A 27,191-nucleotide genomic window follows, 5' to 3' on the forward strand; every position below is an offset into this window, starting at 1 on the left:
GGTGTATAAAAACACCCTTTCTTCACTGAACCACTTACCAAAATTGCAACCATGTTCCAGCCTTGCCTTTAAGAAGGGAGGACGTTCAGACCAGCCCATTGTTCAGGGTGGCTGCCAGCTCTTTGTGTAGGCATTGGATGAGTGGCTGTTGGAGAGCTGAAGTCAGCCACCATCTTTTTATGAAATGTTCTCTGCATAAGCGAGGTCCAGTCCTAGGTGCCAGGAGGCCTGGGCGAAGACCCCAGCCCGGGAGAGGGCGAGTGGTGGTGGACTTGCTGGAGCAGAGGCCCAGTGGGAAGGCCCGGCCAGAAAGGCTGCCCGTGGATGGTGGCGTGTAGGGGCCAGTGGAAGGGCCTAGCCAGAAAGACTGCCCGTGGATGGTGGTGTGTAGGGGCCCAGTCGGAAAGGGCCTGGCCAGAAAGGCTGCCTGTGGGCTGTGGCGTGTAGGGGCCAGTGGGAGGACCCGGCCAGAAAAGCTGCCCACAGGCGGTGGCGTGGGAGCCGAGATGCCAGGTGGGGGGCGTGCTGTGAAGCTTCACATTTGTGCATGGCGGCGTTGACCCTTCTTCACTGTGGTTATGACTGGCAGGAGATACGAAGCAGCTACAGGGACCCTGCCCAGCTGCAGGTTGGGCTTATTTCTATCTCCTTTTAATTCACCTGCCCCCAGAGTTTTAGGCAATGCCTTGCCGAGAATTTGGGTTTTAATATCCATAGATTTCTAGTTTTTCCCCTTGTAGTAGTTTTAGAGGGAAAGTGATATTGGGAGCAGACACAGGAGGCAAAACCAGTGGATGGCCGAGGAGCCAGTGCTGTAGCCATGAACGCTTTCAGGAAAGGAAAGGAAGAGCAGTCAGGCCTCAGAGCTGTGGCTCTGTGTTGTTTGAGAAGGAAGCTGGAGAAGCTGCTGGAACAGAGAGTGAGGCCGGATGCGCTCGGCTGAGGAGCCACTCTGCCTCCTGTGTGTTCTGCCTGGAGACCAGCAGATTTCTGAGTCTCTGGGATGGTGGAGAGAGAGGTCCTGCAAGTTTCCTGTAGGCGTTGGAGCCTTGGTGGCCATTCACAGGACAGTGTTTGCTGCTGTGATCTAAGGCTTATTTAGTGTATGTACACTCGTACACATGTATGGATTGCTTACCCTCCTTATTTTATCAGATCTAATGATATAAAGGCCCCCAGATCATGGTTCTACAATCTTTCTTCCCATAAGACTTGAACTGTGAATACTCGATTCTTCTCCTAAGGCAGGATACGTGAACCTCACCCAGAGGAAGGCAGGGATGCTGTGCATTGATTTGCATTTGATGTTATTTCCTAACACAGATATTTAAGCAATGAAAAATGATTCCAGGCAACTATAAGTAGATTTTGATTTAGCTTCTATTGAAAGGTGCATTGATTTTGGTTCATCTGTTTTTAGGTCTGATGCCTGGAGGGAGGGTCAAGCTGGTACATAGTGCTCTGATCCAGTTGGGTGACAGGTAAGATGTGAGGGAAAATGCTTCACTATCTCACAAAGACCTAGAAGGAAAATAACATTGGGGAATCGCATATACGGTAAATGGTGAGCTTTTGCGATGAAGAAGTCCATTTTCTCACATTGTTTTTTTACTGTTTTGTTAGTCTATTATTTTTATTTTTTTATTTTTTTGAGACGGAGTTTCGCTCTTGTTGCCCCGGCTGTAGTGCAGTGGTGCAATCTTGGCTCGCTGCAAACTCTGCCTCCCTGGTTCAAGCGATTCTCCTGTTCAGCCTCCTGAGTAGCTGGGATTACAGGCGCCTGCCACCGTGCCTGGCTAATTTTTGTATTTTTAGTAGAGATGGGGTTTCATCATATTGATCAGGCTGGTCTCGAACACCTGATCTCAGGTGATCCACCCACCTCAGCCTCCCAAAGTGCTGGGATGACAGGTGTGAGCCCCCACGCCTGGCCTTGTTAGTCTGTTATTAATGAGTGAATGTAATAAATACAGCTTCCAGGTGTAGAGCTAACATTTTGTCTTTAAGTAGAGGTTATTTTCTTTTAAGTTGGTCTTATTTAACTATTCTTCAGTTTTTATGCAACCCTGAGGTTAAACTTAAAGTTTCAGGAACCAGAAACATTGATAAAAAGTTTTATTAAGAGATTTAGATTTCTGCTTTTACTCATATAACTTAATATGACATAAAAATTCTTCACAAATGTACAAATATTGTTTGTGGTATTTATATGTTTTATGTTAATTTATTTCCTAAAGTATCTTTTCTTGTCATTTACTGCACTCAGGGGTCAAAATTTTGGGGCCTGGTTCTTCCTAGTCAGAAAACCTGTGGGTTGTGTTAATGAATTCATGCATGCTTGGAGACTTTAAATCAACTACAGTTGTAATTAGTAATTACAACTAATTATGAAAGAGAATCAATTATATTTTAAAAAGTCATTTACTGTATCGCAGAGCCAAACATACGTGGTTCCTGGGCAAGCCCCTGACCCCTCCAGCCTCTACAGTTCCCCAATGAGTTTCTTTACGACTTTTTATCTCTGCTAGGGCCCTTATTGCTTTATACTGTGCATTGTATTTATCTTTAACTATCAGCTTCTCCTGTACTTAACTGCACACACACAATCTTTGAAGGAAAGTGTCTAATGTGTCCACTGTTTGGGTTTTTTCTTACGCAAAAACTCCTAGCAGTGTCTTCCTGAGATCCATGCATAATAAATGTTCCCTCAGACTGCTTAACCAACCATGTTGAGCTTATTCTACGTGTCAGGCTTTGTAGCGCTATTGGGGAGCATCCTCTGTCAAGGTGCTCCGAGAAGGAGGCGGATGAGTAAATGTTACGTGATTGCAGGGGGGACTCCTTGCTTTCTCAGGAAGAAGGATCTGCAGTGGAGTTTAGGGTGAGGTGAGGATGTTCCTTAAGGAGTTCCTGGGGCGTTACTGCCTGGGAAAGGGCGGAGGGTGAGGTGAGGATGTTCCTTAAGGAGTTCCTGGGGCATTACTGCCTGGGAAAGGGCGGAGGGTGAGGTGAGGATCTTCCTTAAGGAGTTCCTGGGGCGTTACTGCCTGGGAAAGGGCGGAGGGTGAGGTGAGGATGTTCCTTAAGGAGTTCCTGGGGCTTTACTGCCTGGGAAAGGGCTGAGGGTGAGGTGAGGATGTGTCTTAAGGAGTTCCTGGGGCTTTACTGCCTGGGAAAGGGCGGAGGGAGAGGTGAGGGTGTTTCTTAAGGAGTTCCTGGGGCTTTACTGCCTGGGAAAGGGCGGGGAGGAGGCAGAATGGGGCTGAGAGGAGGAGCTGAGCTGTGAGGCAGGTCCCACGGCCGACTCCCCAGGGCCCGGGAGTTGTGAGCTGGAATGGCCTCCCAGAATCACGTGGCTGGGGCTTTGTGCCCCCCATCCCGTCAGTCACTGAGCATGAGTGTCCCCGGGAGGACGTTGCCTGCAGGGAAGCAGGTCCTGCAGCTCTGTCTTGCACTGCCCCTGCAGCTAGGCCCCATCCCTCAGGGTGCAGAGGACGAAGTGTGCTGTCAGGATGTGCACAGGGCTTGTGGGAGCTCAAAGGATGGGGGCAGCTTGGGGAATGGAGTGCAGTGGGGACATCTTGAGGAGGCAAAGACTGAGCCAGGCATTTGAGATGGAGTTAGATGGTCAGAGGGAGCAGAACCTGGGGGTGCCCAGAGGCACATTTGGAGCTGTCAGTGGGTCTGATGTTGAGGGAGGCAGGTGAGTCAGGCCCTAACGAGTCTGTCTGCCGTGCTAAAGGGTGTGGGCATTTGCATAAAGATGGTCATGAGCCATTGCAGGATGTTGAACCTAGGAGCAGCGCATCTTGTCTGTGATGTAGATGGGTCAGTGTGGCAGCGGCGTAAGTTGGGAACACAGGAAGGGAGGCTGGAGTCAGGGAGAGCAGTTAGGAGGCTTCTGGAGTGACTGACATGAACGACCAGGATCTGAACAAAGGCAGCAATCACAGGTACAGAGGGCTGGACACAGGCTAAAGGGGTAGAACTTAAAAAACCCAGCAGCTCATCAATTATAGGAGCAGTGGGAGGGAGGAGCCTAGGTTGGCCTCTGCCTCCACCATCATGTCTGGTTGGTGACTGGGCACCACTTGCCAGGCGAGGATAGGAGCGGGGAGGGTTGGGAGCAGCCCAGTGTGTTCCAGTGAGGACAGGCTGAGCTTGTGGTGCCCGTGGAGATGCCCAGGAGCTAGGGGCCTCCATAGCAGAAACCCCAGATGGAGGTAAGGATTTGGGAGTCATCAACCAAGAGCTGGCATTTGCAGTCCTGAATGTGGACGGAAAGAGAAAATTGGAAAGGAGGCTGATAGCTTGGCCACATGCTGACTTTGATGATGTGGGAGTGGCAGATGGAGCAACTGTGGGCATCTCTCTGTTACAAATACATAGGCCATATAAAGGAAAAAATAAAACTAAGTATAGTTTTTAAAAGGAAAGGAAAATCTCTAAATGCCATAAACAGGAGAGAGCTTAAAGTTAGTGTCATAAGCTTTTGAGCTGCTGTGTGATGGCTTGGAGGCTGGGTATGAAGCCCAGGCTGTCTCAGAACTTCTGAGCTGTCTCTGGGGCTTGAGCCCCATGCAGAACCAGGCGATGCATTGGGTTTGCCTGAGGCAAGGAGGTAGAACTGAGACCCCTGCACAGGACTCTGGAACTCACTGCTCCTGCAGTGATAGGGAAATTCAGAAAGCCTCACCACAGCCAAGGGAAGACAGAGGAGCTTGGAAGAGCTTGAAATCCTAGGCTGAGTGGGTATATGGGAACCTACAAGCTGAGATGTTAACATCACAGTTCTAGACCAGTGGCCTCAGTGAGTTCATAGTTAAAGTAGACGCAAAACCACCTGGTGGGTAAAGATATGTTTGCAAATTGGGGCTCACAGGATTCTTATGAGAAGCAGTCTGCTGCAGATGAGTTCACAACTACAAGCATGAAGAAACAGTCTACCTTGGTGCAAAAAGTAGGAGTCACACACTAAGAACCTGAGACAGTTGTACAATCTAAAAGACATTTCTAGAAATGAAACTGTTATCTCTGAAATTTACAACCAAGTGAATGGTTACATAGCAGATTAGATATAGCTGAAGAAAGAATTAGGGAACAGAAGGATAACTCTGAAAAAATTATCAAGAGTGTAGTAGCAGAAGAAAATGGAAACAAAGAGTGGTTAAACCCACAGAGGAATGTGACATGGCCTGTTACACATCGATGTATTGTAGTGCAAATCAGTGTTAATACCATCATTATTCTTAAGGTTGGAAACAGTCCATCTGTTCATCTTTGTTACTTTATTTTTTCAGTCTTTCCCATAAAGGTAATGAATTTTGGGGCACTACACAAACACTGAATGTTAAATTTCTGCCTTCAGATCCTAATCACTTTATTATTGGCACAGACATGGTGAGTAGTATTTTAAATTTAATCCTATTACTCATTTTCCTTGTTTTCCTGACTTACCTGATAAATATCTTGATTTAGGATTAACTTACTCTTTTCTTTTATAAAGTTTAAATTGTTTGAGGAACAGTAGCTGTATCCAATCTCGTGTCTAATGCACTCGTTCAGTCACTCTTGGGCTTCTTCTTCACAGGGTCTCATAAGCCATGGCACAAGACAAGATTTGAGAGTGGCTCCCAAACTATTCAAACCTCAGCAACATGGTATAAGACCAGTAAAAGTTAATGTCATTGATTTTTCACCATTTGGAGAACCAATATTTTTGGTAAGAAAGTTTGTTTTTTAAAGCACTAATTCTTCTTTTTTTCTTTTTTGAGACAGGGTCTTGCTCTGTCACCCAAGCTGGAGTGCAGTGATGTGGTCGTAGCTCACTGCAGCCTTGAACTCCTGGGCTCAAATGACCCTCCCACCTCAGCCTCCCGAGTAGCTGGGACCTTTACAGGTGCATGCCACTATGCCTGGCTAATTTAAAAAAATGTATTTTTTTGTAGAGACGAGGTCGCCCTGTGTTGCCTAGGCTTGCCAGTTCTTTTTAGTGATACTCTTTGCCTATTTGGGCAGCATAACACTTACAGTGATCCATTGGAAAATTTTAAAAGTTAATCATTTACTAGAGCACAAATTGATCATTTATGGGATGTCAGTGGTTTAAAAAGGAGAAATATGAAATTAATAACAAATTTTAAAAACAAAACCCATGTAGAAATTAAACTCTCAAGTAATACTTGGTTCAATTACAAACTAGTTAGAATTTAACAGAAGAATATGAAATACCAAAACCTATGATACAGCCAAAAATGTGAAGAAATTCTTAGTGTGAGGATTTTTGCCTGTGTTCTTTTACTGTTTAACACAATAGAAATTAATGTTCAGAGTCTTTAACCTGAAAGTCCAGGGATGGCCATCGGGCAGGCAGCAGTCCCCACGCTGCACTCATGCTGCAGGAAATGTGTGTGTGGGTGCGAGCTGCTTGCTCTCTTCCCTTCCAGGGCCTGGTGTCAGCCCAGCTCACCCTAGTCACAATTGTCCTGTAGACTCCAAGGTCAGTTTATGGGTTGGTTTGGGTAAGACAGGACAGAAGGCAAAATATTAAACAACTTTATACATGATTAAATGTGATAGTTAACAAGAATTATATGACAGTCAAGGCATTAAATTATAACTCAGATATCCCCTTCTCTCACTAGTGTTTACAAATTTCCCTATACTTGAGGTTGAGGGGAAAGATTGTTATTTATTCACACTACTCTTATAGTGCTTAAAACATAATAACTTATGTTTATATGTCAGTCACATAAACTAAGGTTGCTGACGGCAGAGATGGTATTTCATGTATCTTTGTATTTCCAAAGACTGCATTTGAGCTGCTGAGTAATGTCCTCCTGTGGCTGTTGAGGGCCTGGAATGTGGCCAGGCAAGGCTGGGATATGCTAGAGGTGTGAAATACACACCAAATTTTGAAGAATTAGTGTGAATAAAAGAATGTAAAATGTCTCATTAGGCTGGGTGCTGTGGCTCACGCCTGTAATCCCAGCACTTTGGGAGGCTGAGGCGGGCGGATCACCTGAGGTCGGGAGTTTGAAACCAGCCTGACCAACATGGAGAAGCCCCATCTCTACTAAAAATACAAAGTTATCTGGGCACAGTGGCCCAAATCCCAGCACTTTGGGCATCCCAGGCAGGTGGATCACCTGAGGTAGGGGTTCAAAACCATCCTGGCTGACATGGCAAAACCCCGTCTCTACTAAAAACATAAAATTAGCCTGGTATGGTGACACGTGCCTGTAATCCCAGCTACTTGGGAGGCTGAGGCAAGAGAATTGCGTTAACCCAGGAAGCAGAGGTTGTGGTAAACCGAGATAGTGCCATTGCACTCCAGCCTGGGCAACAAAAGCAAAACTCCGTCTCAAAACAAAAACGAAAACAAGTCTCATTAATAATTTTGTTGTTGGTGATTTCCAGTGTGGAGCTCTTGAGCTTTTTATGGCTTCTCTCCCCACAAAAAACCAAAACCAAATACATAGCACCAAGATCTTCACCAGTAAGAACTTAGAACTCAAGTGTGAAGATAAGACAGTTCCTGGGGCCACAGAGAGTAGAAAAGCTCCAAGCAGATGGGAGGAGAACTGGGCTTCCATATCCACAATGTCCCTTCCCCCTTATTTGGCCTGGCACCAAGTGCATGGAAAATCTCCCCTTAACTCACGGTTTGTGAAAGTAAAATTGAGGTGGACAACCAGTTTCTCTACTTTCTTGGGTGCCCTGTTCCTGCCTCAGCCCATGGGGAGCATCCCGAGTGCCTGAAGGAAGAAATACCCCTGAGGACACCCAGAAACAAAGCTGGGAGGCAGGACTACTGTCCGCAGCCCTGGAAACTCTGCACCTCAGCCAAAGGAGGCACTCAATCAGAGTGGCCGCTCACAGCACCATGCTCCAGGAGGTTTGTTCCACAGGTCTTCTGAACACGAACCCTGACACTGTCAGGACAAACCCTTTGAGACTTCCCTCATTTGGGACAGGCCTCCCTCAATCACTAAATACAGCCAAAGTGAACCTCGTCTTAAGGTGACACCTATAGCTGAAAAGGAGGCAGCAACCTAGCAGAGAAGATTTGCTAAGTAAATATATTCAATAAAAACCAAAACAAGCTGGACAGAGAAAACTGGAATAAATAACTAATCCTGCAATGCAAAGACACAGACATACACCCACAAGAAACAGCAGCAAACAGGGAGTCATGACCTCTCCAGAAGGACAAAGCAAAAATCCAGTGACTGACCTAATGAGGCAGTGATTTGTGAGCTCTCTAACCAAGAATTCAGAAGAGCAATTTTAAGGAAACTCTGTGGTCTCCAAGACAACACAGAAAAGCAATTCAGAAATTTATCAGAGAAATTTAACAAACAGATTGAAATAATTCAAAAAATCAAACAGAAATCTTGGAACTGAGAAACATATTTGCTGGACTGAAGAAATTCATTATAGGCTCTCAGCAGCAGAGTGGATCAAGTAGAGGAATGAATAGGTGAGATCAAAACAGGCTATTAGAAAATACACAATCAAGGCTGGGCGCGGTGGCTCACGCCTGTAATCCCAGCACTTTGGGAGGCCGAGGCAGGTGGATCACGAGGCCAGGAGATTGAGACCATCCTGGCTAACACGGTGAAACCCTGTCTCTACTAAAAATACAAAAAATTAGCCTGGCGTGGTGGCGGGCGCCTGTAGTCCCAGCTACTCGGGAGGCTAAGGCAGGGGAATGGTGTGAACCTGGGAGGCAGAACTTGCGGTGAGCTGAGATCATGGGCACTCCAGCCTGGGCGACAGGGTGAGACTGTCTCAAAAAAAAAAAGACACAAGGCTGGGTGCGGTGGCCCATGCCTGTAATCCCAGCATTTGGGAGGCCAAGGCAGGAGGATCTCTTGAGCCAGCTTGAGCAACATAGGGAGACCCTATCTCTACAAAAAAATTACAAAATTTGGCAAGAATGGTGGCATGTGGAGGCAAATGGAGGCTGAGGCAGTAGGATCACTTGAGTCTGGAAGGCCAAGGCTGCAATGAGCTCTGATTGTGCCATTGCCCTCCAGCCTGGGTGACAGAGTGAATACTGTTTCTAAAAAGAAAAAAGAAAGGGAATATATAATCAGAGGAGAAAAAAGAAAAAAGAACAAAAAGGAATAAAGACTACCTACAAGACAGAAAATAACCGCAAAAGACCAAATCTAAGAATTATTGGTATTCAAGAGGGAGCTAACAAGGGTTAGAAAATGTATTCAAAGAAATGATAACAGAAAACTTTCCAAAACTTCATAAGGAGATCAATATCCAGGTATAGGAAGGTCAGAGAACATCAAACAGATTCAACCCAAATAAGATTACCTCAAGGCATTTGATAATCAGACTCTCAAAGGTGAAGGAGAAAGAGAAGATCCTAAAAGCAGTGAGAGAGAAGAAGCAAATAACATATAAAGGAGTTCCAGTTCATCTGGCAATAGACATCTCAGTGGAAACCATACAGGCCAGGAGGGAGTAGAATGACATTTTCAAAGTGCTAAACGAAAAACATTGCCATCCAAGAATACCGTATCCAGCAAAACTGTCATTCAAATATGAGGGAGGGTTAAAGTCTTTCCCAGACATACAAAAGCTGAGAGAATTCACCATTCTCAGACCCATCTTGCAAGAAATGCTAAAGGGAGGCTGGGCATGGTGGCTCATGCCTGTAATCGCAGCCCTTTGAAGGTCGAAGCAGGTGGATCAGTTGAGGTCAGGAGTTCGAGACCAGCCTGGCCAACATGATGAAATATGTCTCTACTAAAAATATAAAAATTAGCCAGATGTGATGGTGGGCACCTGTAATCCCAGCTACTCAGGAAGCTAAGACAGGAGAATCGCTTTAGCATGGGAGGCAGAGGTTGCAGTGAGCTGAGATTGCCCCACTGCACTCCAGTCTGTGACAGAGTGAAACTCCATCTCAACAACAACAACAACAAAAAAAGAAACGCTAAAGGGAGTTCTTCAACCTGAAAGAAAAAAAAATACTAACATGCAAAAACAAACAAAAAACTTATCAAGGTACAAAACCCATTCATATAATTAAATAAATGGACAAACCCAGAATACTGTGTTACTGTATTTGTACAATATGCTCATAACTCTACTATGAAGCCCAAAAGACCTATTAAAAACAATAATAGCTATAGCAACTTCTTAAGATATAAATAATTTAAAAATATATAAATTGAGACAACTAAAAGTCAAAATGTGAGAGGGTTAAAGTGTAGAAATTTTTGTTTGGTGTTTCCTTTGTTTTTATTTCTTTATTTGTATTCTAAGGTAAGTTGTTATCTCTTTAAAATAACTTGTTTTAGGGCTGGGTGCTGGGGCTTATGCCTATAATCCCAGCACTTTGAGAGGCTGAGGTGGGAAGATTGCTTGAGTCTGGGAGTTTGAGACCAGCTTGGGCAACATAGTGAGACCTCATCTCTACAAAAAAAACCCAAACAAACAAAACCAATCAGCTGGGTACAGTGGTGCCCGTGCCCACCTGTAGTCCCAGCTAGCTACTTGGGAGGCTGATGAGGGAAGGTTGATTGAGCCTAGGAGGTCGAAGCTGCAATGAGCTGTGATCTTGCCACTGCGCTTCAGTCTAGGTCACAGAATGAGATCCCGTCTCAATAAATAAGTAAATAATCACAATACAAAAACCTATAATAGCTTCATTAAAAACAAAAAGCAACAAATTAGAACATACTAGCAGAGAGAAGGAAGACAGGCAGAAAGGAACAAAGGAAGAGAGGAGTCTTAAGCAGAAATCAAGCAACAAAATGGCAGTAGAATATTCTCACTTAGCCATAATATCACTGAATGTAAATGGTCTCAATTCTCCAATTAAAAGGCATAGAATGGCTGAATGGATAAAGAAACAAGACCCAGCTGTATGCTGCCTTCAAGAAATTCACTTCACTTATAAAGACACACTCATACTAAAAGTGAAAGGGTGGAAAAAGATATTCCATACAACTAGAAACCAAAGAAGAGCAAGAGTGGCTATACTCATGTCAGATAAATTAGACTACAAATCAAAGACTGTAAAAAATGACAAAGAGGGGTCTATATATAATGATAATGGGTCAATTTACTATATAATGATACAGGGGTCAATTCAGCAAGAGGATATAACAGTTACAAGTATCTATGTACCCAACACCAGAGCTCCCAAGTATAGAAAGCAAAGATTAATAAATCTAAAACAGAAATAGACTGTAATGCAATAATAGTAGGGCACTTCAGCACCCCACTCTCAGTAATAGACAGATTACTCAGACAGAAAATCAACAAAGAAACATCAGAGTTAAACTACACACTAGACCAGTAGTCCCCAACCTTTTTGGCACCAGGGACTGGTTTTTGTGGAAGACATTTTTTCCCCGAACGGGGGATTTGGGGGACAGTTTCAGGATGAAATTGTTCCACCTCAGATCATCAGGCATTAGATTCTCATAAGGAGACTACAGCCTAGATCCCTCGCATACACAGTTCACAATGGGGTTCATGCTCCTGTGAGAATCTAGTGCCGCTGCTGATCTGACAGGAGGTGGGGCTCAGGTGGTAATGCTCACTTGCCTGCTGCTCACCTCTTGCTGTGCGGCCCAGTTCGTAACAGGCCGTGGTCTGGTACTGGTCCACGGCCCAGAGGCTGGGGACCCCTGCCCTAGACCAAATAGGCCTAACATTTACAGAATATTTCTCTCAACTGCTGCAGAATACCCATTCTTTACACTAGCACATGAGACATCATCCAGAATACACCATATCTTAGGCCCCAAACAAGTCCGTACAAATTCAGAAGAATAGAAATCATATTGAGTATCTTATAATTACCATGGAATAAAACTAGAGATCAATAACAGGAGGAACCTTGGAAAATACACAAACACATGGAAATTAAATATCTTCCTGAATGTCCAGTGGGTCAATTAAGAAATTAAGAAGGACATTTAAAAATTTATTGAAACAAATGAAAATGGAAATGCAGCATATCAAAATCTACGGGATATGGCAAAAGCAATACTAAGAAGTTGATAGTAATAAATGCCTACATCCAAAAAAGTAGAAAGACTTCAATAAACAATGTAACAATGCACCTCAAGGAAGGAGAAAAGCAAGAACAAACCAAACTCAAAATTAGTGGAAGGAAAGAAATAGTAAAGTTCTGAGCAGAAATAAATAAATTGAGACAAAGAAATTACAGAAGATCAATGAAATGAAAAGTTGGATTTTGAAAGATAAGCAAAATCGACAAACTTAGCTAGAATAACTAAGAAAAAAGAAGACCCAAATAAAATAAAATCAGAAACCAAAGAGGAGATACAACAACTGAGCCCTCAGAAATACAAATAATCATTAGAGACTATTATGAACATCTATAAGCCAACAAATTGGAAAACCTAGAAGAAATGGATAAATTCTTGGACACATGCAACCTACCAACATTGAACTATGAAGAAATAGAAAACTTCAGTAAATCAATAATGAGTAATTAGATTGAGGCTGTAATAAAAAGTCTCCCATCCAGAAAAGCCCAGGACCTGATGGCCTCACTGCTGAATCCTACCAAACAATTAAAGAACTAATACCAATACTTCTCAAACTCTTCAAAAAAATGGAAAAGTTCTACAAGGCCAGCATTACCCTGATGCCAAAACCAGACAAAGACAGAACAGAAAATGAAAACTACAGGCCAGTATCCCTGATAAGCATGCAAAAATCCTCAACAAAATACTAGCAAACCAAATGCAGCAAGACGTTAAAAAGATCCATTCACCATGATCAAATGGGATTCATCCCAGGGATGCAAGGATGGTTCCAAATATGCAAATCAATAAATATGAGACATCACGCTAACAAAATCAAGAACAAAAAGCATATCATAATTTCAATAGATGCTGAAAAAGCATTTGATAATAGCATCCCTTTATGATAAAAGCCCTCATCAAAAGGGACATAGAAGGAACATACCTCAAAATATTAATAATAAAGGCTGTTTATGACAGACCTAGGCTAACATCATACTGAGTGGAAAAGCATTATAAGCCTTTCCTCTGAAGGCTGCAACAAGACAACGGTGCCCACTTTTACCACTCTCATTCAATAAAGTACTGGAAGTCCTGGCCAGAGCAGTTAGGCAAGAGAAGTTAATAAAAAGCATCCGAACTGGAAAGGAGGAAGTCAGATCAGCCTTGTTTGTAGACAGCATGACCTTTTCCTAGAAAAACCTACATTCCACCAAAAAAACTGTTAGAACTGACGCATGAATTCAGTAAAGTTGCAGGGTACAAACTCTATATACAAAGATAAGTAGTATGTATATATGCCAACAGCAAACAATCTGTAAAAGAAATCAAGAAAGCAGTCTCCTTTACAGTAGCTACAAAAATGTAAAATACTTAGGAATCAATCTAACCAAAGATGTGAAAGATCTATACAAGGAAAACTAAAACTCTGATGAAAGAAACAGAAGAGGACACAAAAAATGGGAAGACATTGCATGCTCATGGATTGGAAGAATCCATATTGTTAAAATGGCAGTGCTGCCCAAAGCAATGTACAGAGTCAATGCAATCCTTATCAAAATATCAATGAAATTCTTCACAAAAATAGAAAAAAAAAGCCCTAATATGTATATGAAATCAATAAAGATCCTGAACAGCCAAAGCAATCCTCAGCAAAAAGAACAAAGCTGGAGGCAAAAGTAGACAGTTGAGATTACATCATGCTAAAAGGCTTCTGAACAGCAAAGGAAACAAAAATATTTGCAAATTCTTTATCTGACAAGGGATTCATAACCAGAATATACAAGGAACTCAAATAACTCAATAGCAAAACAATAAATAATCCGATTTTAAGGTGGGCAAAAGATCTGAACAGACATTTCTCAAAAGAAGACATACACATGGTCAACAGGAATATGAATAAATGCTCCACATCACTAATCACAGGAATGCAAGTCAAAACCACAACGTGACATCACCTCACTGCAGTTAAACTGGCTCATATCAGAAAGACAGGGAGCCCTTGTCCACTGCTGCTGGGAATGTAAATTAGTACAGCCATTACGAAAAACAGTATGGAGGTTCCTCAAAAAACTAAGAATAGAACCACCATATGATCCGGGAATTCCGCCACTGGGTATATCCACAAGAATGAAAATAAATACATCAAAGAGATATCTGCACTCTTACGTTTACTGTGGCACTATTCACAATAGCCAAGATACGGAGTCAACCTAAGTGCCCATCGGTGGATGAATGGATAAGGAAAACATGGTATGTACACAATGGAATATTACTCAGGCATAAAAAAGAACGAAGCTCTGTCATTTGCAGCAATGCGGATGGAGCTAGAGGCCATTATGTGAAATTAAATAAGGCACAGAAAGATAAATACGATGTTTTCACTCATATACAGCAGCTGGAACAGTGGATCTCATGAAGACAGAGTGTGGCATGGTGGCTACCAGAAGCCGGGAAAGCAGGGAGCCAGCGTGGATGAAAAGAAAACTAAGTATATAAATGTATTTATTACCCCCGAACTGTGCACTTAAAATTATAAAGATGGTAAATTACTGATGTATATTTTTATCTCAATAAAAAACAATAATTTTGTTGTTGATTGCATTTTGAAGTGACATTTTATCTTTTTATTTTTTTTAATTTTTAGAGACAGGGTCTTGCTCTGTTGCCCAGGTTGGAAGTGCAGTGGCGTGATCATAGCTCACTACAGCCTCAATCTCCCAGGCTTAAGCAGTCCTCCCGCCCTCCTGCCTTAGCCTTCTGAGTAGCTGGGACTACAGGTGCATGCCACTATGCCCAGCTTTTTTTTTTTTTTTTTTACTTTTTAATGTGGCTACTGGATTTTTTTTTTTTTTTAACTTTTGAGACAGGGTCTTCCTCTGTCACCCACTCAGTGGCATGATCTCAGCTCACTGCAACCTCTGCCTCCCGGGTTCAAGTGATTCTCCTGCCTCAGCCTCTTGAGTAGCTGGGATTACAGGTGCGCCCCACCACACCTGGCTAATGAGAATTTTAAATTACATATGTGATTCCTATTCGTGGTTCCCATTATATTTCTATTGGATAGTAATCTGTGTGGTCCAGACCCTGCCTCTGTGACTAAAGCATACACATTATCAGTAAATCCTATGTTTTGTGAAGATGCATGAAAGAACGATGTTTCCAAAGGACTCGTGTATCCTGGTGTTCCTGAGTCCAGAGGTGTAGGAGGCCTCCAGTGGTGTCTGGGCCGGCCTCTGGAAGGTTCTGCCCTGGCCTGTTTCTACACCCTCCCAAGAGGACCTCCACCCACACACCAGAGGCACCGGGTCGCCCGCATGCACCTCAGCTTTCTGAAAAAAATAGAACCTCTGCTTTCTGAAAGTCTTATCTGCCCACATGGTACAGATCATTTCATGTGGTTATTGGATGGATCTTTTTTTTTATTGAGACGGAGTCTTGCTCTGTCGCCCAGGCTGGAGTGCAGTGGTGTGATCTCGACTCACTGCAACCTCCGACTCCCTGGTTCAAGCAATTCTTCTGCCTCAGCCTCCCAAGTAGCTGGGATTACAGGCGTGAGCCACCATGCCCAGCTAATTTTTGTATTTTCAGTAGAGACGGGGTTTCACCATGTTGGCCAGGCTGATCTTGAACTCCTGACATTGTGGTCCGCCTGCCTCGGCCTCCCAAAATGCTGGAATTACAGGTGTGACCCACCGCGCCCAGCCTGAATGGATCTTTTAAAAAAAACTCTTATTTTGACATAATTTCAGGCTTACAGAGAAGTTATACGAGCAGTTCAGAGGCTTCCTCTGCACCCTCTGTGGTACCACATGGGCTTCCTCCTCTCTGGGCGTTCACGTATTTTCACTGTCTGAGGGGAAGTTGCAGACAAGATACTCCATTCCTAAACAGTTCAGCGTGCGTTTCCTAAAAGCAAGAACATCCCCACATAGCTGTTGTAGTTACAGTCACCAGGGAGTTGACACTGGTAGAAAGCTGCTATCGAGTCTGTAGATGGAGGGAGATGGCATGGATTGTCGGATAATGTCCTTTGTAAGAAAAATCATGTCCCAGGACATGTGTCTCATTCAGTGGTTTGTCTCTTCAAACTCCCTTGATCTGGGTGTCAAAGACTGAGTTCCTCCGTCTTTCATGACCTTGACATTTTTGAAGGGCACAGGCCAGTTACTTTGTAGAATGTTCCTGAGCCTGAGCTTGTCTGAGGTTTTGGTCAGGCACAGTCAGACGCAGCTTTTTCATGCTTGGCTGGAATAGCTCAGGGTGATGCGTGTCCTTAGGAGACGAGACCCATGACGTCAGTTTGTACAGTCCCACATAACACTAATTCTGACCACGTGGAACTACCGTGGTCCCACTGATGAAGTGTCTCTTGGGGAGATACGCTGACACTTTGTAAATGTCTCAAAACTCCTTAGGTTTTCACCACCAGTTTCAGCATCCATGGATGAATCTTGCCTGAATTGATTATTAGGATGATTGGCAAGTAGTGATTTTCCAGCCCACCATTAATTCTGCATGTACTAGTTGTCTTTCTACTGTTAGGGTAGACTTTTCCTTTCTCTGTATATGGATGTATGCGTCTATTTATTACATGTTGTGGACACGTTGCTTTTTACTTTATTCAGTGGGTCATATCATTTACTACCAGTATTTATTTTGCTGCTCAAATTTTCTGGGTTAGGCTGGTGGCTGTCCTTCGAGCTGGCTCTTTATTCTTATGACGTCATCCTGCGAGCCCTGAACCAGCCACTTCTCCCTGGAGTTCTGGCTCTTATGAGTGGAGAAAAGTATCTAGAAACCAAGATCCGGGCAGTAAGAAGTGTTTGACACGCTTGTGGGCCCACTCAGAGACACAGCACATGGAACACCCGCTTTTATCCATAAACCACATACGCAGGCCTCACACACTGGGTTTGTACCCTTGTCTCCAACTCCAGGTTAACAAACGGTCCCTCCAGCCTCCCTCCTCCGTGGCTGTGCCTGCCTCTCAGACAGTGTGTTATTAGGATGATTGATCTGGAGGGATGCTTCCTGCACTTTATCCGTTCTCATGCTCACTCCTGGAATACACAGAGCTCTTCATGCCTGGAGAGATGAAGGCCACTGGGCAGCCAGTGTTCCGGGCTGTGCTTGGGTTCTGGATGTAAAGTGCATCATTTCCCGGAGTGTTCAGAAATTGTGTGGCCTGGTTCCTGCCCCTCCTTCCTGTGTGGTTATGTTATTTATTTGGAATATGGGTTTTTAAATTTGTTTCTGTTTATGTTTCATTTTAGAATTTTACTCCCATTCTTGATTTTTTTCTTTTTTTGAATATGGGAAAGATAAAATATGTTGAGTAAAAAGGAATTAATCTTCTCTTTAAAAGCTAAACATTTGGTCTTTTATTAAACCAGTTGTTTGATTTTATGAAAACTTCAATCCAAGAGAAGTATATAATCATATTATTGACACAAATGTATGTAGTTTTGTAAAAGGTGCCATATTTTCATGGAGCCAATCTTAATGGCCCATACTTGAATCACTGATATTCAACTTTGTTAAATATGTGTTTATATATTTGCTGAATCTGTTGATTATTGGCCATTTTGGAAGAGAAACACAGTGTATCAGAGTCAGGTGAGTGCTCACCTTTGTAATTTGTGAGGAGGGATTCAATGTTACAGTTTTGTGTTTGGAAAGCAGTACAAACTAAAGAAAGCTAATCCTCCGAAAAATTTCTCTGGTTGCTGAGATCAAGTTAAGAAAAAAGCAAAAAAGAGGCTGGGCATGATGGCTCACACCTACACTCCCAGCAGGCCAAGGTAGGAGGATCATTTGAGGCCAGGAGTTCGAGACCAGCTTGGGCAACATAGTGAGACCTCATCTCTATGAACGATGTAAAAGGCAGGTGTAGTGGTGCCTGCGTGTAGTCTCAGCTACTCAGGAGGCCGAGGCAGGAGGATTGATTGAGCCCGGGAGGTCAAGGCTGCCGTGAGCTGTGATTGCACCACTGCACTCCAGGCTGGGTGACAGAGTGAGACCCTGTCTCAAAAAAAGAAAGAAAAAGACCATGCTCAGCAGTGTTCTTCCTTCCTGGTCATAGGCCGGCTGTTCGGATGGAAGCATCAGGCTGCACCAGTTGAGCTCCGCGTTTCCGCTCCTGCAGTGGGACAGCAGCACGGACAGCCATGCAGTCACCGGCCTGCAGTGGTCCCCGACCAGGCCTGCCGTGTTCCTGGTGCAGGACGACACATCCAACATCTACATCTGGGACCTCCTCCAGAGCGATCTGGGTCCTGTCGCCAAACAGCAGGTCTCCCCCAACAGGCAAGTGGGGAAGCTCTGGACCAGCTGCTGGTGGCGGGGCGGGGGCTTCGGCCACAGGCGCCACTTATGGTCTTCCTTCTTTAATTTTTGCATGAGACTGCTACATTTTAAGATGTGGCCATATGTAAATTTAAATAATATATTTAGTCAAAAATTAAAAAATATTGTTTTTGAGAGTGGTGTTAGGTTCACAGAAAGTTGAGTGGAAGGCAGAGATTTCTAGCACCCTGTCTCACATCCTGGCCGGAGACACATGAGGTGCAACCACGGGCCTGTTTCCACACCACCACCACTGAGTCGACAGTTATCTGAGGGTTCACTCTTGGGTTGTGCATTTAAATGATATTTTTAAAATCACTTTAAAGTGTGATTATTTTATATTTAGCCCAAGCTAGTCTGTTAGATTAACAGATTCATCATGCAGTATTTCCCCATCATTAGTATTCTGTGAGTAAGAAATGATAGTTTGTGAGAGCTTCTTAGTTATGTTCCTTTGCCAGTCTTATGAGCTCTAAGTTTGTAATGTCTGAATGAGGTACTAGGTGTTCCCCTAGTGTCTAAAGGGGGAAAGGAGGATGGTGCGTGGAATTAATGGTCCACATGACGCCACACTAAAGCCATTCCGGCCCAGGCCCCTCGAGGGGCTCCCAGCTCACAGGCAGACCAGCGCGGCGGGGACGTGCACGTCAGTTCACGTGATGTCACTGATGGAATTAAGACGGATGCACTCCCATTGACACCACTGTTAGGTAGTTCTTTGTTGCTTTGTTTGTTTCACAGCCAGAAGTGTTCACGAAAGCTTTCATCATGAGGCGCTCTCCCTGGGCCCCGCTTATCTGTTCACTTGTGTTTTTTTTCTTGAGATTTTACATTTCTTTTTAATAAATTCCCCTACTGTGAGGGTTCGTGTTGACCTGGGGAGAGAAATCCCACAGCCCTTTTGTAAAGGAAAGATAAGCGTTTAATAGAATGTTGGGGGCATCCCAGTGAGATCTGAATGAAATTAAGAATTGCATTTATTTAGTTTGATTCCTAGGTTTACTTACATTATTCTGATTATTAAAAAAATACATTAAAATCCAGACTGATTTGCAGATAACCACACAACACACCTGCAGTTTATTATTCCAGAAAGCATGTCCGTGCCTGCGTTACAGGATAAACACATTTACCCAGCACCGACTGTGTGCCTGTCGGCTGGGGCTCCGCACCCTGAGATCTCTCCCTCCCTGGTGGGCAAGACAGACAATGAGCAGAGTGAATGAGGGGGTCCTGAAATGTGCTGGAAAACGTACTGTGGAGGCAGATGATGAGGAAGAGGTCACGAGTGCGGGTCAGGGCCGAGGGGGGCAGGAAGGATGGTCCTGTTGTGGGGATGTTTGGGCAGAGACCTAGGAGATGGGGTCTGGGTGGGGGCAGCAGGGCCTGGGCAGGGGCGGGTGGCACAACCCAAGGTGGGCCGTGCTGCTGTGGCAGGGACTGGAGGGTCTGAGCACAGGAGCCCCAGCTCTGTGTGTGATGGACTCCAAACGTGGCTCATAGTGGAGAGCATGTTTGTTGTCATTAGTAGGTTAGGGACCCTGAGGTTCTGGAGCCTTGTCTTAGGGGCATCATGGCTTTCCATGAAGGAGAACGTGCTAGGGACCCTGGCTTCAATCTCCAGCTGAGACCCCGATGACCGGCTGCCCTGGAGCTCCCCTAACCCCTCCGCAGTGCCGGACGCCCGGGTCAACCCTGTCCATCTCTCAGGAAGGAGGCGGCAACCCGGCCCACGTTCCTCTACTTCTCCTTCCCACACGGAAAAAGGCTCTGGAAGGAGGTGGCGCTCTCTCCTCCTGTTGAGCAGCCAGAGGGACCTGACAGAGAAAGTGCCCAGTTACTTTTCTCTGGTTAGACAGAGAAACAGAACAAGAAGAAACGGACGTTTGAAAGGAAAGAGTTTAGATACAAGCAAGGATTTAACACTTGTAGAGTTACGTTACAATCTCTGACAATGACTTACCCGTTGCATGTGGTTGAGAAGCAGGTTGGCTGTGGGGAACAGGCAGGGCCTTCGGGGCCAGCATGGGAGGTGGCAGGAGCCTTGTGGTGGCTCAGTGTTGGGCCCAACTTTCGCTTTTGTCCTCTGCTGTCTTTGCTTGGATTCTGTCTACCTTAACAAATCTGAAGGACGTGTAAAAGAACTGACGGGTGCTAGTACTGTGTTTACACATCTGTCGTAGGTGTGGTTTTAAAGCATCTAGACATAGTTTACCAAGGGACTGTTTTATTTGCCCAGTGTCAGGGAAGCCTTTGGTGTCCACCGTCTGTTACAGGTGTTTTCAAGTCTGCAGCTAAACATCGCCCATGCTTTACACAAGCAATTGAATAGCAGTATTAAAGTATACGCTGGTGAAAATCTGAGTGGCTTGTAGTTCCTCATGGTCTGCCCCTTTTGGGGTGTCACGAGGCTTCGTTCCCACACTCTGCCACCCCACGTCCTGTGGAGTGAGCAGGGAGGGGGTGCACTCAGGTAGCTGTCAGGTTGGATGTGATTTTCACCCCTGTAGTGACAAGGGCAGGGACCCTACCCCCATCATCGGGCACAGCCGGGATCCTGGCAGGTGATGGCACCAAGCTGGATCTCAAGGGACAAGTGGGAGTGAAGCAAAGACGGGCAGGGAGTCTGCGAGAGGCACGGGGAGACGGGATCCCCAGCCAGGCCTGGAGTTGCAGGTGCCAGGAGTGTGAGCCGGAGGCCCAGGGCCACAAGGAGAGACTGGGCGTGTTCCTACCAGCCACAGGAGGGGGTTTGAATGGGGGCCAGGTGGACAGCAGAGGTTTGTCTTTGGAGTCTCTGTCAGCCTCAGGAGGGGATTAGAGCTGGGGCCTGGTCAGGGAGCTTGTGGTCATCAGAGTGAGGGAAGGGGCCCCTGGGAGTGAGATCGGGGAGCCAGGGTGGCCACAGGTCTCGTGCTTGGGCACTGGGTGGATGATGGTGGTGCTGGTCTCATGGAGGCCAGGAGTGGAGGGGTCCGGGGCTCCAAGGTGAGTCCGGGCTGGAGAGCAGACTTGTGAGTCCTGACACTCAGCTGTGGGTGAGATCCAGGAGGCTGGAGACCAAGGATGAGGCTCTGATAGATGGGCCTGCCTGTGCTGCTGATGGCCCCCACCTTCTCCAGGGACCTGCCGGGGGGGCTACTGACTCCTGGCCTGAGGAGAGAGCAGCATGTCCTCATCACTTACCTCTGCGAAGTTCCATCCGGCAGGCCTCTGACATGCAGAAATGTGTTTTCACACATTTATTTCTGGTCTAGCTTTCATTTTGGCTATTGGTCTTTTTAGAATTTCTCATCCGTTTCACTCTTCCCATGGAAGATAGACATTTTGAAGACTTAGACAGAACCGAATGTCCCTTTGTGTGCACCGATCCTCTGCTTCTGCTCCTCTCCCTGCAGGCTGGTGGCCATGGCTGCGGTGGGTGAGCCCGAGAAGGCTGGTGGCAGCTTCCTGGCCCTGGTGCTGGCCAGGGCCTCTGGCTCCATCGACATCCAGCACCTGAAGAGGCGGTGGGCGGCCCCGGAGGTGGATGAGTGCAACAGGCTGCGTCTGCTTTTGCAGGAAGGCCTGTGGCAAGAGGGAAAACCGCACAAGTAGCGGGTGTTGCTGAGAAGACGGAGTTTCTGTAATGACCCAAATTTAAAAGACATAAGGTGGATAATTCTACATTTGTGTGCAAGTATATTTATGTATATAGACTATATATATTTTGTATATAATTTATTTTACATGAATATTTCTTTGGTATTCCCAGTAAATAAATGACTACTTTTGAATGGAAACAAAGAACATTCTAGCATTTACAAAACTTCCAGGGGAGCGTAGAGCCACATCCAGGGTGCTCTTTTCTGAGAGTATTTCGAGTTATTTTTAGAACAGTTTAAATATTGTCACATTACTACTAGATTTGAAACAGCCTACCATGAAAATGTATCTTAATGAACTATTGTCTTATGCATAAAGTATGTGAACACATGTCTAAATTAAAAGGAATTACTCCACTGAAATGACCTCTGCCAATAGTGTTTTCTTAAAATTCTTGAGCACCTTCTTTTGGGATTATTGGAATGTCATATTTGCAGAGCAAGTCAGACACGTTTTCCATTAGTACTAAAAGTTGTCCTTGTGTAGAAATCACACAAGTAAATAAACTCCCTTGAATTTTGTAGCTCTGGTAGACTAGGAATCATGCTGCTGTAACAAAATGCCCTAGGCTGGGTAATTTATCAGCAACAGAAATCTGCACCTCCTGTTTCTTTCAGGTGGAATTCAGCATCAAGGCACCCCGTGTTTCGTGTCTGATCAGCTGCCCTCTGCTTTCCGCAGTACCTCATGGCTGTGCCCTCACACAGTAGCGGAGGACAGAAAGGCTTTGGGGCCTTCAGCCTCTCTGCTGACAGCACCGATCCATTCACTAGGGCTCTGCCTCTCAAAGGGCCCCACCCCTTAACAGGATTACCCTTGTGCTTAAGTTCCAGGCTTTGGATGTTGGAGGGACACACACATTCAAATCATAGCACAAAGACAGGAGAGTTCTGGTCTGGGGTGAGGACAGGAAAATCCCAGAATGTGTCACAAACACCTGTCCCTCTGTCCCATCACCCTCCTAGAATGTTCCCAGCACCGTTGGCCATTGATGGGTCTGTGAGGCGAATGGATGGGCACAGTTAGGTCTTCTCACTGGGTCACAAGATCGTCTCTGCTTACTCGGCCAGAACTGGTGCATCTTAGACCTGGAAGGCGTCTGGGAGGGACCCACCAGACCGGCTGTGATGCTGCAGACACAGTCCCCTCCCCAACGGCAGGGCTGCACGTCTTGCGTGGGCCTCTCCAGCCACCCGAGCAACCGCCAGCCTTTCTTTGCTTTTTAATCGTTGATTTGAAACTGTTGGCCGGGCATGGTGGCTCATATCTGTAATCCCAGCACTTTGGGAGGCTGAGGTGGGCAGATCACGAGGTCAGGAGTTTCAGACCAGCCTGGCCAACATGGTGAAATCCCTCTTCTACTAAAAATACAAAAATGAGCTCGGCGAGGTGGCAGGTGCCTAGATGCGTCCTTCCTAGGCTTCTAACCGTTGGGTGTTTTCTGAGCCATATATAAATGTGAAGTTTATGAAGAAAAATCCAAAAAGGCCAGTGATCTGCCCCTCAGCCTCACCCCCAGGGAGGAGCCGGCCTGGTGTTTGTTGGCCCCTCCCGGGTGCAGCCTGCCCTGGCGCTAGTGATGCCTCCAAGATCTTCCAGAGGAAGGTGAGACAGGCAACAGGATGGAGTAATCGCAGCCTCTAAAAAACACATTTCACAGCAGATTAGGAAAACAGACGTGGCAAGAGGTGGGCCAACAGTGCGGGAGGCTGTTCCTTCCCACCGTGGGCTTCCCGTCTGACTTTACAGCAAGGCCGCTTCCACACGGGGGTCTCCAAGCCCACCCTGGTGCCTCGCTGCACGCAGGCTGAGCGCTTTCTTCCAAGGAAGACAGCCGTAACTTAATTTTCTCTTTCTCAGTCGTGTTTTTATTTAGAAAACACTTTCAACATTTGCCACATCAGTGGAAGTAAATTAAAACGTCCCTTTTCTCACGTGTGGTTATTTGTGTATTAACGATACCCCGCTTGCTGCGCTGGACTGAGTTCTTGAGGACGGAGGCACTTCTGTTTTCTCACAGTCATCGCCCCCGGGTGCTTCGGACACGGGAGGTGCTCAGTGAACGTGGCGCGGGGGATGGCTGAGTGGCAGTTGTGTCTGCAGGGCAGAGTCATATCGGAATGTACAAGCGTAACTGGATATGCAGACTTTTATTCCTGGAGGCTACAGTCTGGTCCGTCAATGACCCCACACCCCCCACAATTATTTACAAAATTCCATTTGACCTAAACTGGAGCCAAGAAGGGGGTCTAGTCGCAGCTGTGGTTTACCCAGTGACAAATAGATGTTCAAGGTCCCAGGTATGGTAAAAGCACAACTAGGAAATTTAAGTTTTGGGGCCTCACAATAAAATGGCAGATGGTTAACATCATCAGCTCTTCCAAATCTCACTAAAATGCTCAGGAAGACGCAAAAAGGAGACACAGCCCTCCTACTAAAGAAGGTTCCGCTAATCTCGGACTGACTCCTAACGGACAGATGGCTGGTCCTGGACTGGAGAACATGGCACAGAACCGGGCAGCCTCTGCGCCCTGAGGGCCACGTTTGCCTCCGAGAGAGCAGCTCCTCCAAGCAGTGGGTGCTGCCCTGGGCGACAGCACCGCCGTCCATCAGCACCTCTGGCCTCCCATCCTCTTGGAGACTCAACACCAGGAACACCCCGCAGGTGGTGAAATGCCAAAATGTAATTTCGCCAGAAATAATCTCTGAAGATACAGAGATCAGCATAGTCACACACAGTCCTGAATGCGGAAGTAGGCTTTTAAAAATAGTTTATTTAGAATATCTGAGAGACAGTGAAGCCTGGGAGAGAAGATGCTGCTTTAGCTGAGCTGATCTGTCCTGGAAAAGCATCTGCCTGGGCAGGACTGTAGACAGTCCCCACTCGCTCCAGGGTGTAGACAAGAGGAAGGGTGCACCCGGCCCTGTCGCCACTCTAGTGTGTAGACGAGAGCCAGGGTCCACCCCGCCCTGCATGTTGGCAACCTGTCTGGAGATGACCCCATGACAGCAGAGGCGGTGCCGCGGAACGAATCATCGCACAGCAGCAAAGGTAGGAGGGAGAGACCAGAGCCGCGCAGTTCAGCGGAGCAGGAGGCGCAGGCGGCGCGGCTTCAGGGAAAGGAGCAGGAAGCTAGAGGAGAGCACGGGAGGAGCATCAAAGGCCGGGAGAACAGAGCACAGCAAGACAAGTAAGGACGCTCAAGAATCAAGGAAATGCCTTTCATTTTTCCTTTTTTTTTTTTTTTTTTTTTGAGACGGAGTTTCGCTCCCTTGTCCAGGCTGGAGTGCAATGGCGCAGTCTCGCCTCACTGCAACTTCCGCCTCCCGAGTTCAAGCGATTCTTCTGCCTCAGCTTCCCGAGTAGCTGGGATTACAGGCATGCGCCACCATACCTGGCTAATTTTGTATTTTTAGTAGAGACGGGGTTTCTCCATGGTGGTCAGGCTGGTCTCGAACTCCCAACCTCAGGTGATCTGCCTGTCTCGGCCTCCCAAAGGGCTGGGATTACAGGCATGAGCCACCGCGCCTGGCCAAGTCGAGCGTTTTTAAAAATTTATTTATTTTTGAGACAGAGTCTCACTCTAGTGTGATCTTGGCTCACTGCAGCCTCTGCCTCCCGGGTTCAAGTGGTTCTTGTGTTCCAGCCTCCCAAGTACCTGGGATGACAGGTGTGCACCACCACACTCGGCTGATTTTTGTATTTTTAATAGAGATGGGGTTTTGCCATGTTGGCCAGGCTGGTTCTTGAACTCCTGACCTCAAGTGATCCGCCCATCTTGGCCTTCCGAAGTGCTGGGATTCCAGGTATGAGCCACTGTGCCTGGCCTCTCTAAGATTCCAGGTGTGAGCACCACACCCAGCCTCTATATGATTCCAGGTGTGATACACTGCACCAGGACCAGCCTCTATATGATTCCAGGTGTGAGCACCGTGCCTGGGCTTCTCCAGGATTCCAGGTGTGAGCACTGTGCCTGGCCTGTATATGATTCCAGTTGTGAGCTACTGCATCTGGCCCAGCCCATCTGATCTTGCATGTTGTCCATCACAGCCTTTAATGTGTCAGTCATAGTTATTTAAAATCCCCTTTCAAATAGTTCCAACATCTGAGTCATATCTGTGTCTTGTTCTGATGGTTGTTTTGTCTCTTGGGAGTGTGGTTTTATTCTTGCTTTTTTCTATGCTACTTAAGCATTTTGGTCAAATGCTGGACCTGTTTTATGGACAGTAGAGAGGGAGGTAAATCTTTGTCTTTTATTTTTTGGCCTGGATGTGGCTGTGCCTTTCCTTCTATTTGTTAGGGACCCTGCCCCCATCATCAGGCACAGCCGGGATCCTGGAAGGTCCCTGGGCAATGGCACCAAGCCAGGTCTCAAAGGACAAGCGGGAGTGAAGCAAAGACTGGCAGGGAGTCTGCGAGAGGCACAGGGAGAGGGGACGCCCAGCCAGGCCTGGAGCTGTAGGTGCTGGGAGCGTGACCTGGAGGCCCAGGTCCACAAGGAGAGAGTGGGCGTGTTCCTACCAGCCACAGGAGGGTGCTGGAGCCCCAGGGCGTGCTGGCCTCTGTCCTGGCACCTGCGTGGGAGGTGCACAGTTTGGGGAGCGCTTGGGTACTGAGAGGTGTCAAGTGAGAGGGCAGGGAGCAGAGAAGTGAACTGGTGGTTCTTCCCGGGCTCCTCTGAGTCCTCACCCCCCTAACTCCCCCTGGGGCTCACCAGGCATTGGGGCTCCCCGAGGCTGAGCTGGCACCGGTTCTGAGGAGCTGAAGGAGCGTGTTCTTCTCCAGTGTGTCCTTGGGAAGCTCCTCCTGCCTCCCTGCATCCAAGGCCTGGCCTTCACCCTGGGTGCTGTGCCTCGGGGGACGTGAGGGCTTCCAGGGAGTTTTAGAGGGATGTGTTCCAGAGCCTCCGTGTTCACACCCCCTGGGAATAGAATCACCGTGGATTGAGGCATCCTCCAGACCCGCCTTTCCTGCTGCAAAGCTCTCACCACCACCAAACCTCACGGGCGTGCACCACCCATGGTGGGTGTGAAACTCATGGGGCCCAAAGCCATGGTACGTGGCAAGGTTGCAGTGGAAATCCACGTGGGAAGAAGAGCAGAAGAACCCGCCAGCATAAGAGCCCAGAGGGGCTTCCGAGGAGGGCGCGGTAAACACGCACGCTGGCA

At 46.4% G+C, this 27,191-nt stretch overlaps 1 protein-coding gene across 8 annotated transcripts in view; it reads left to right on the forward strand.

The window, feature by feature from the left end:
* The window catches only part of DYNC2I1 (dynein 2 intermediate chain 1), a 97,215-nt gene extending 74,831 nt beyond the window's left edge, over window positions 1-22,384 (forward strand). For all 8 annotated transcript variants that reach the window (XM_054560102.2, XM_024250218.3, XM_054560099.2 and 5 more), the window contains 5 exons: window positions 1,421-1,481; window positions 5,301-5,400; window positions 5,591-5,722; window positions 18,115-18,338; window positions 21,776-22,384. In XM_054560102.2, coding sequence (XP_054416077.1) covers window positions 1,421-1,481; window positions 5,301-5,400; window positions 5,591-5,722; window positions 18,115-18,338; window positions 21,776-21,974 — 716 coding nt within the window. In that variant the 3' untranslated portion in view covers window positions 21,975-22,384. The remainder of the gene's footprint in view (window positions 1-1,420; window positions 1,482-5,300; window positions 5,401-5,590; window positions 5,723-18,114; window positions 18,339-21,775) is intronic.
* The last annotated feature ends 4,807 nt before the right edge of the window (window positions 22,385-27,191 follow it).

The sequence above is a fragment of the Pongo abelii genome, chromosome 6 (genome assembly GCF_028885655.2).
Source record: "Pongo abelii isolate AG06213 chromosome 6, NHGRI_mPonAbe1-v2.0_pri, whole genome shotgun sequence".
NCBI classification, from domain to species: domain Eukaryota; kingdom Metazoa; phylum Chordata; class Mammalia; order Primates; family Hominidae; genus Pongo; species Pongo abelii.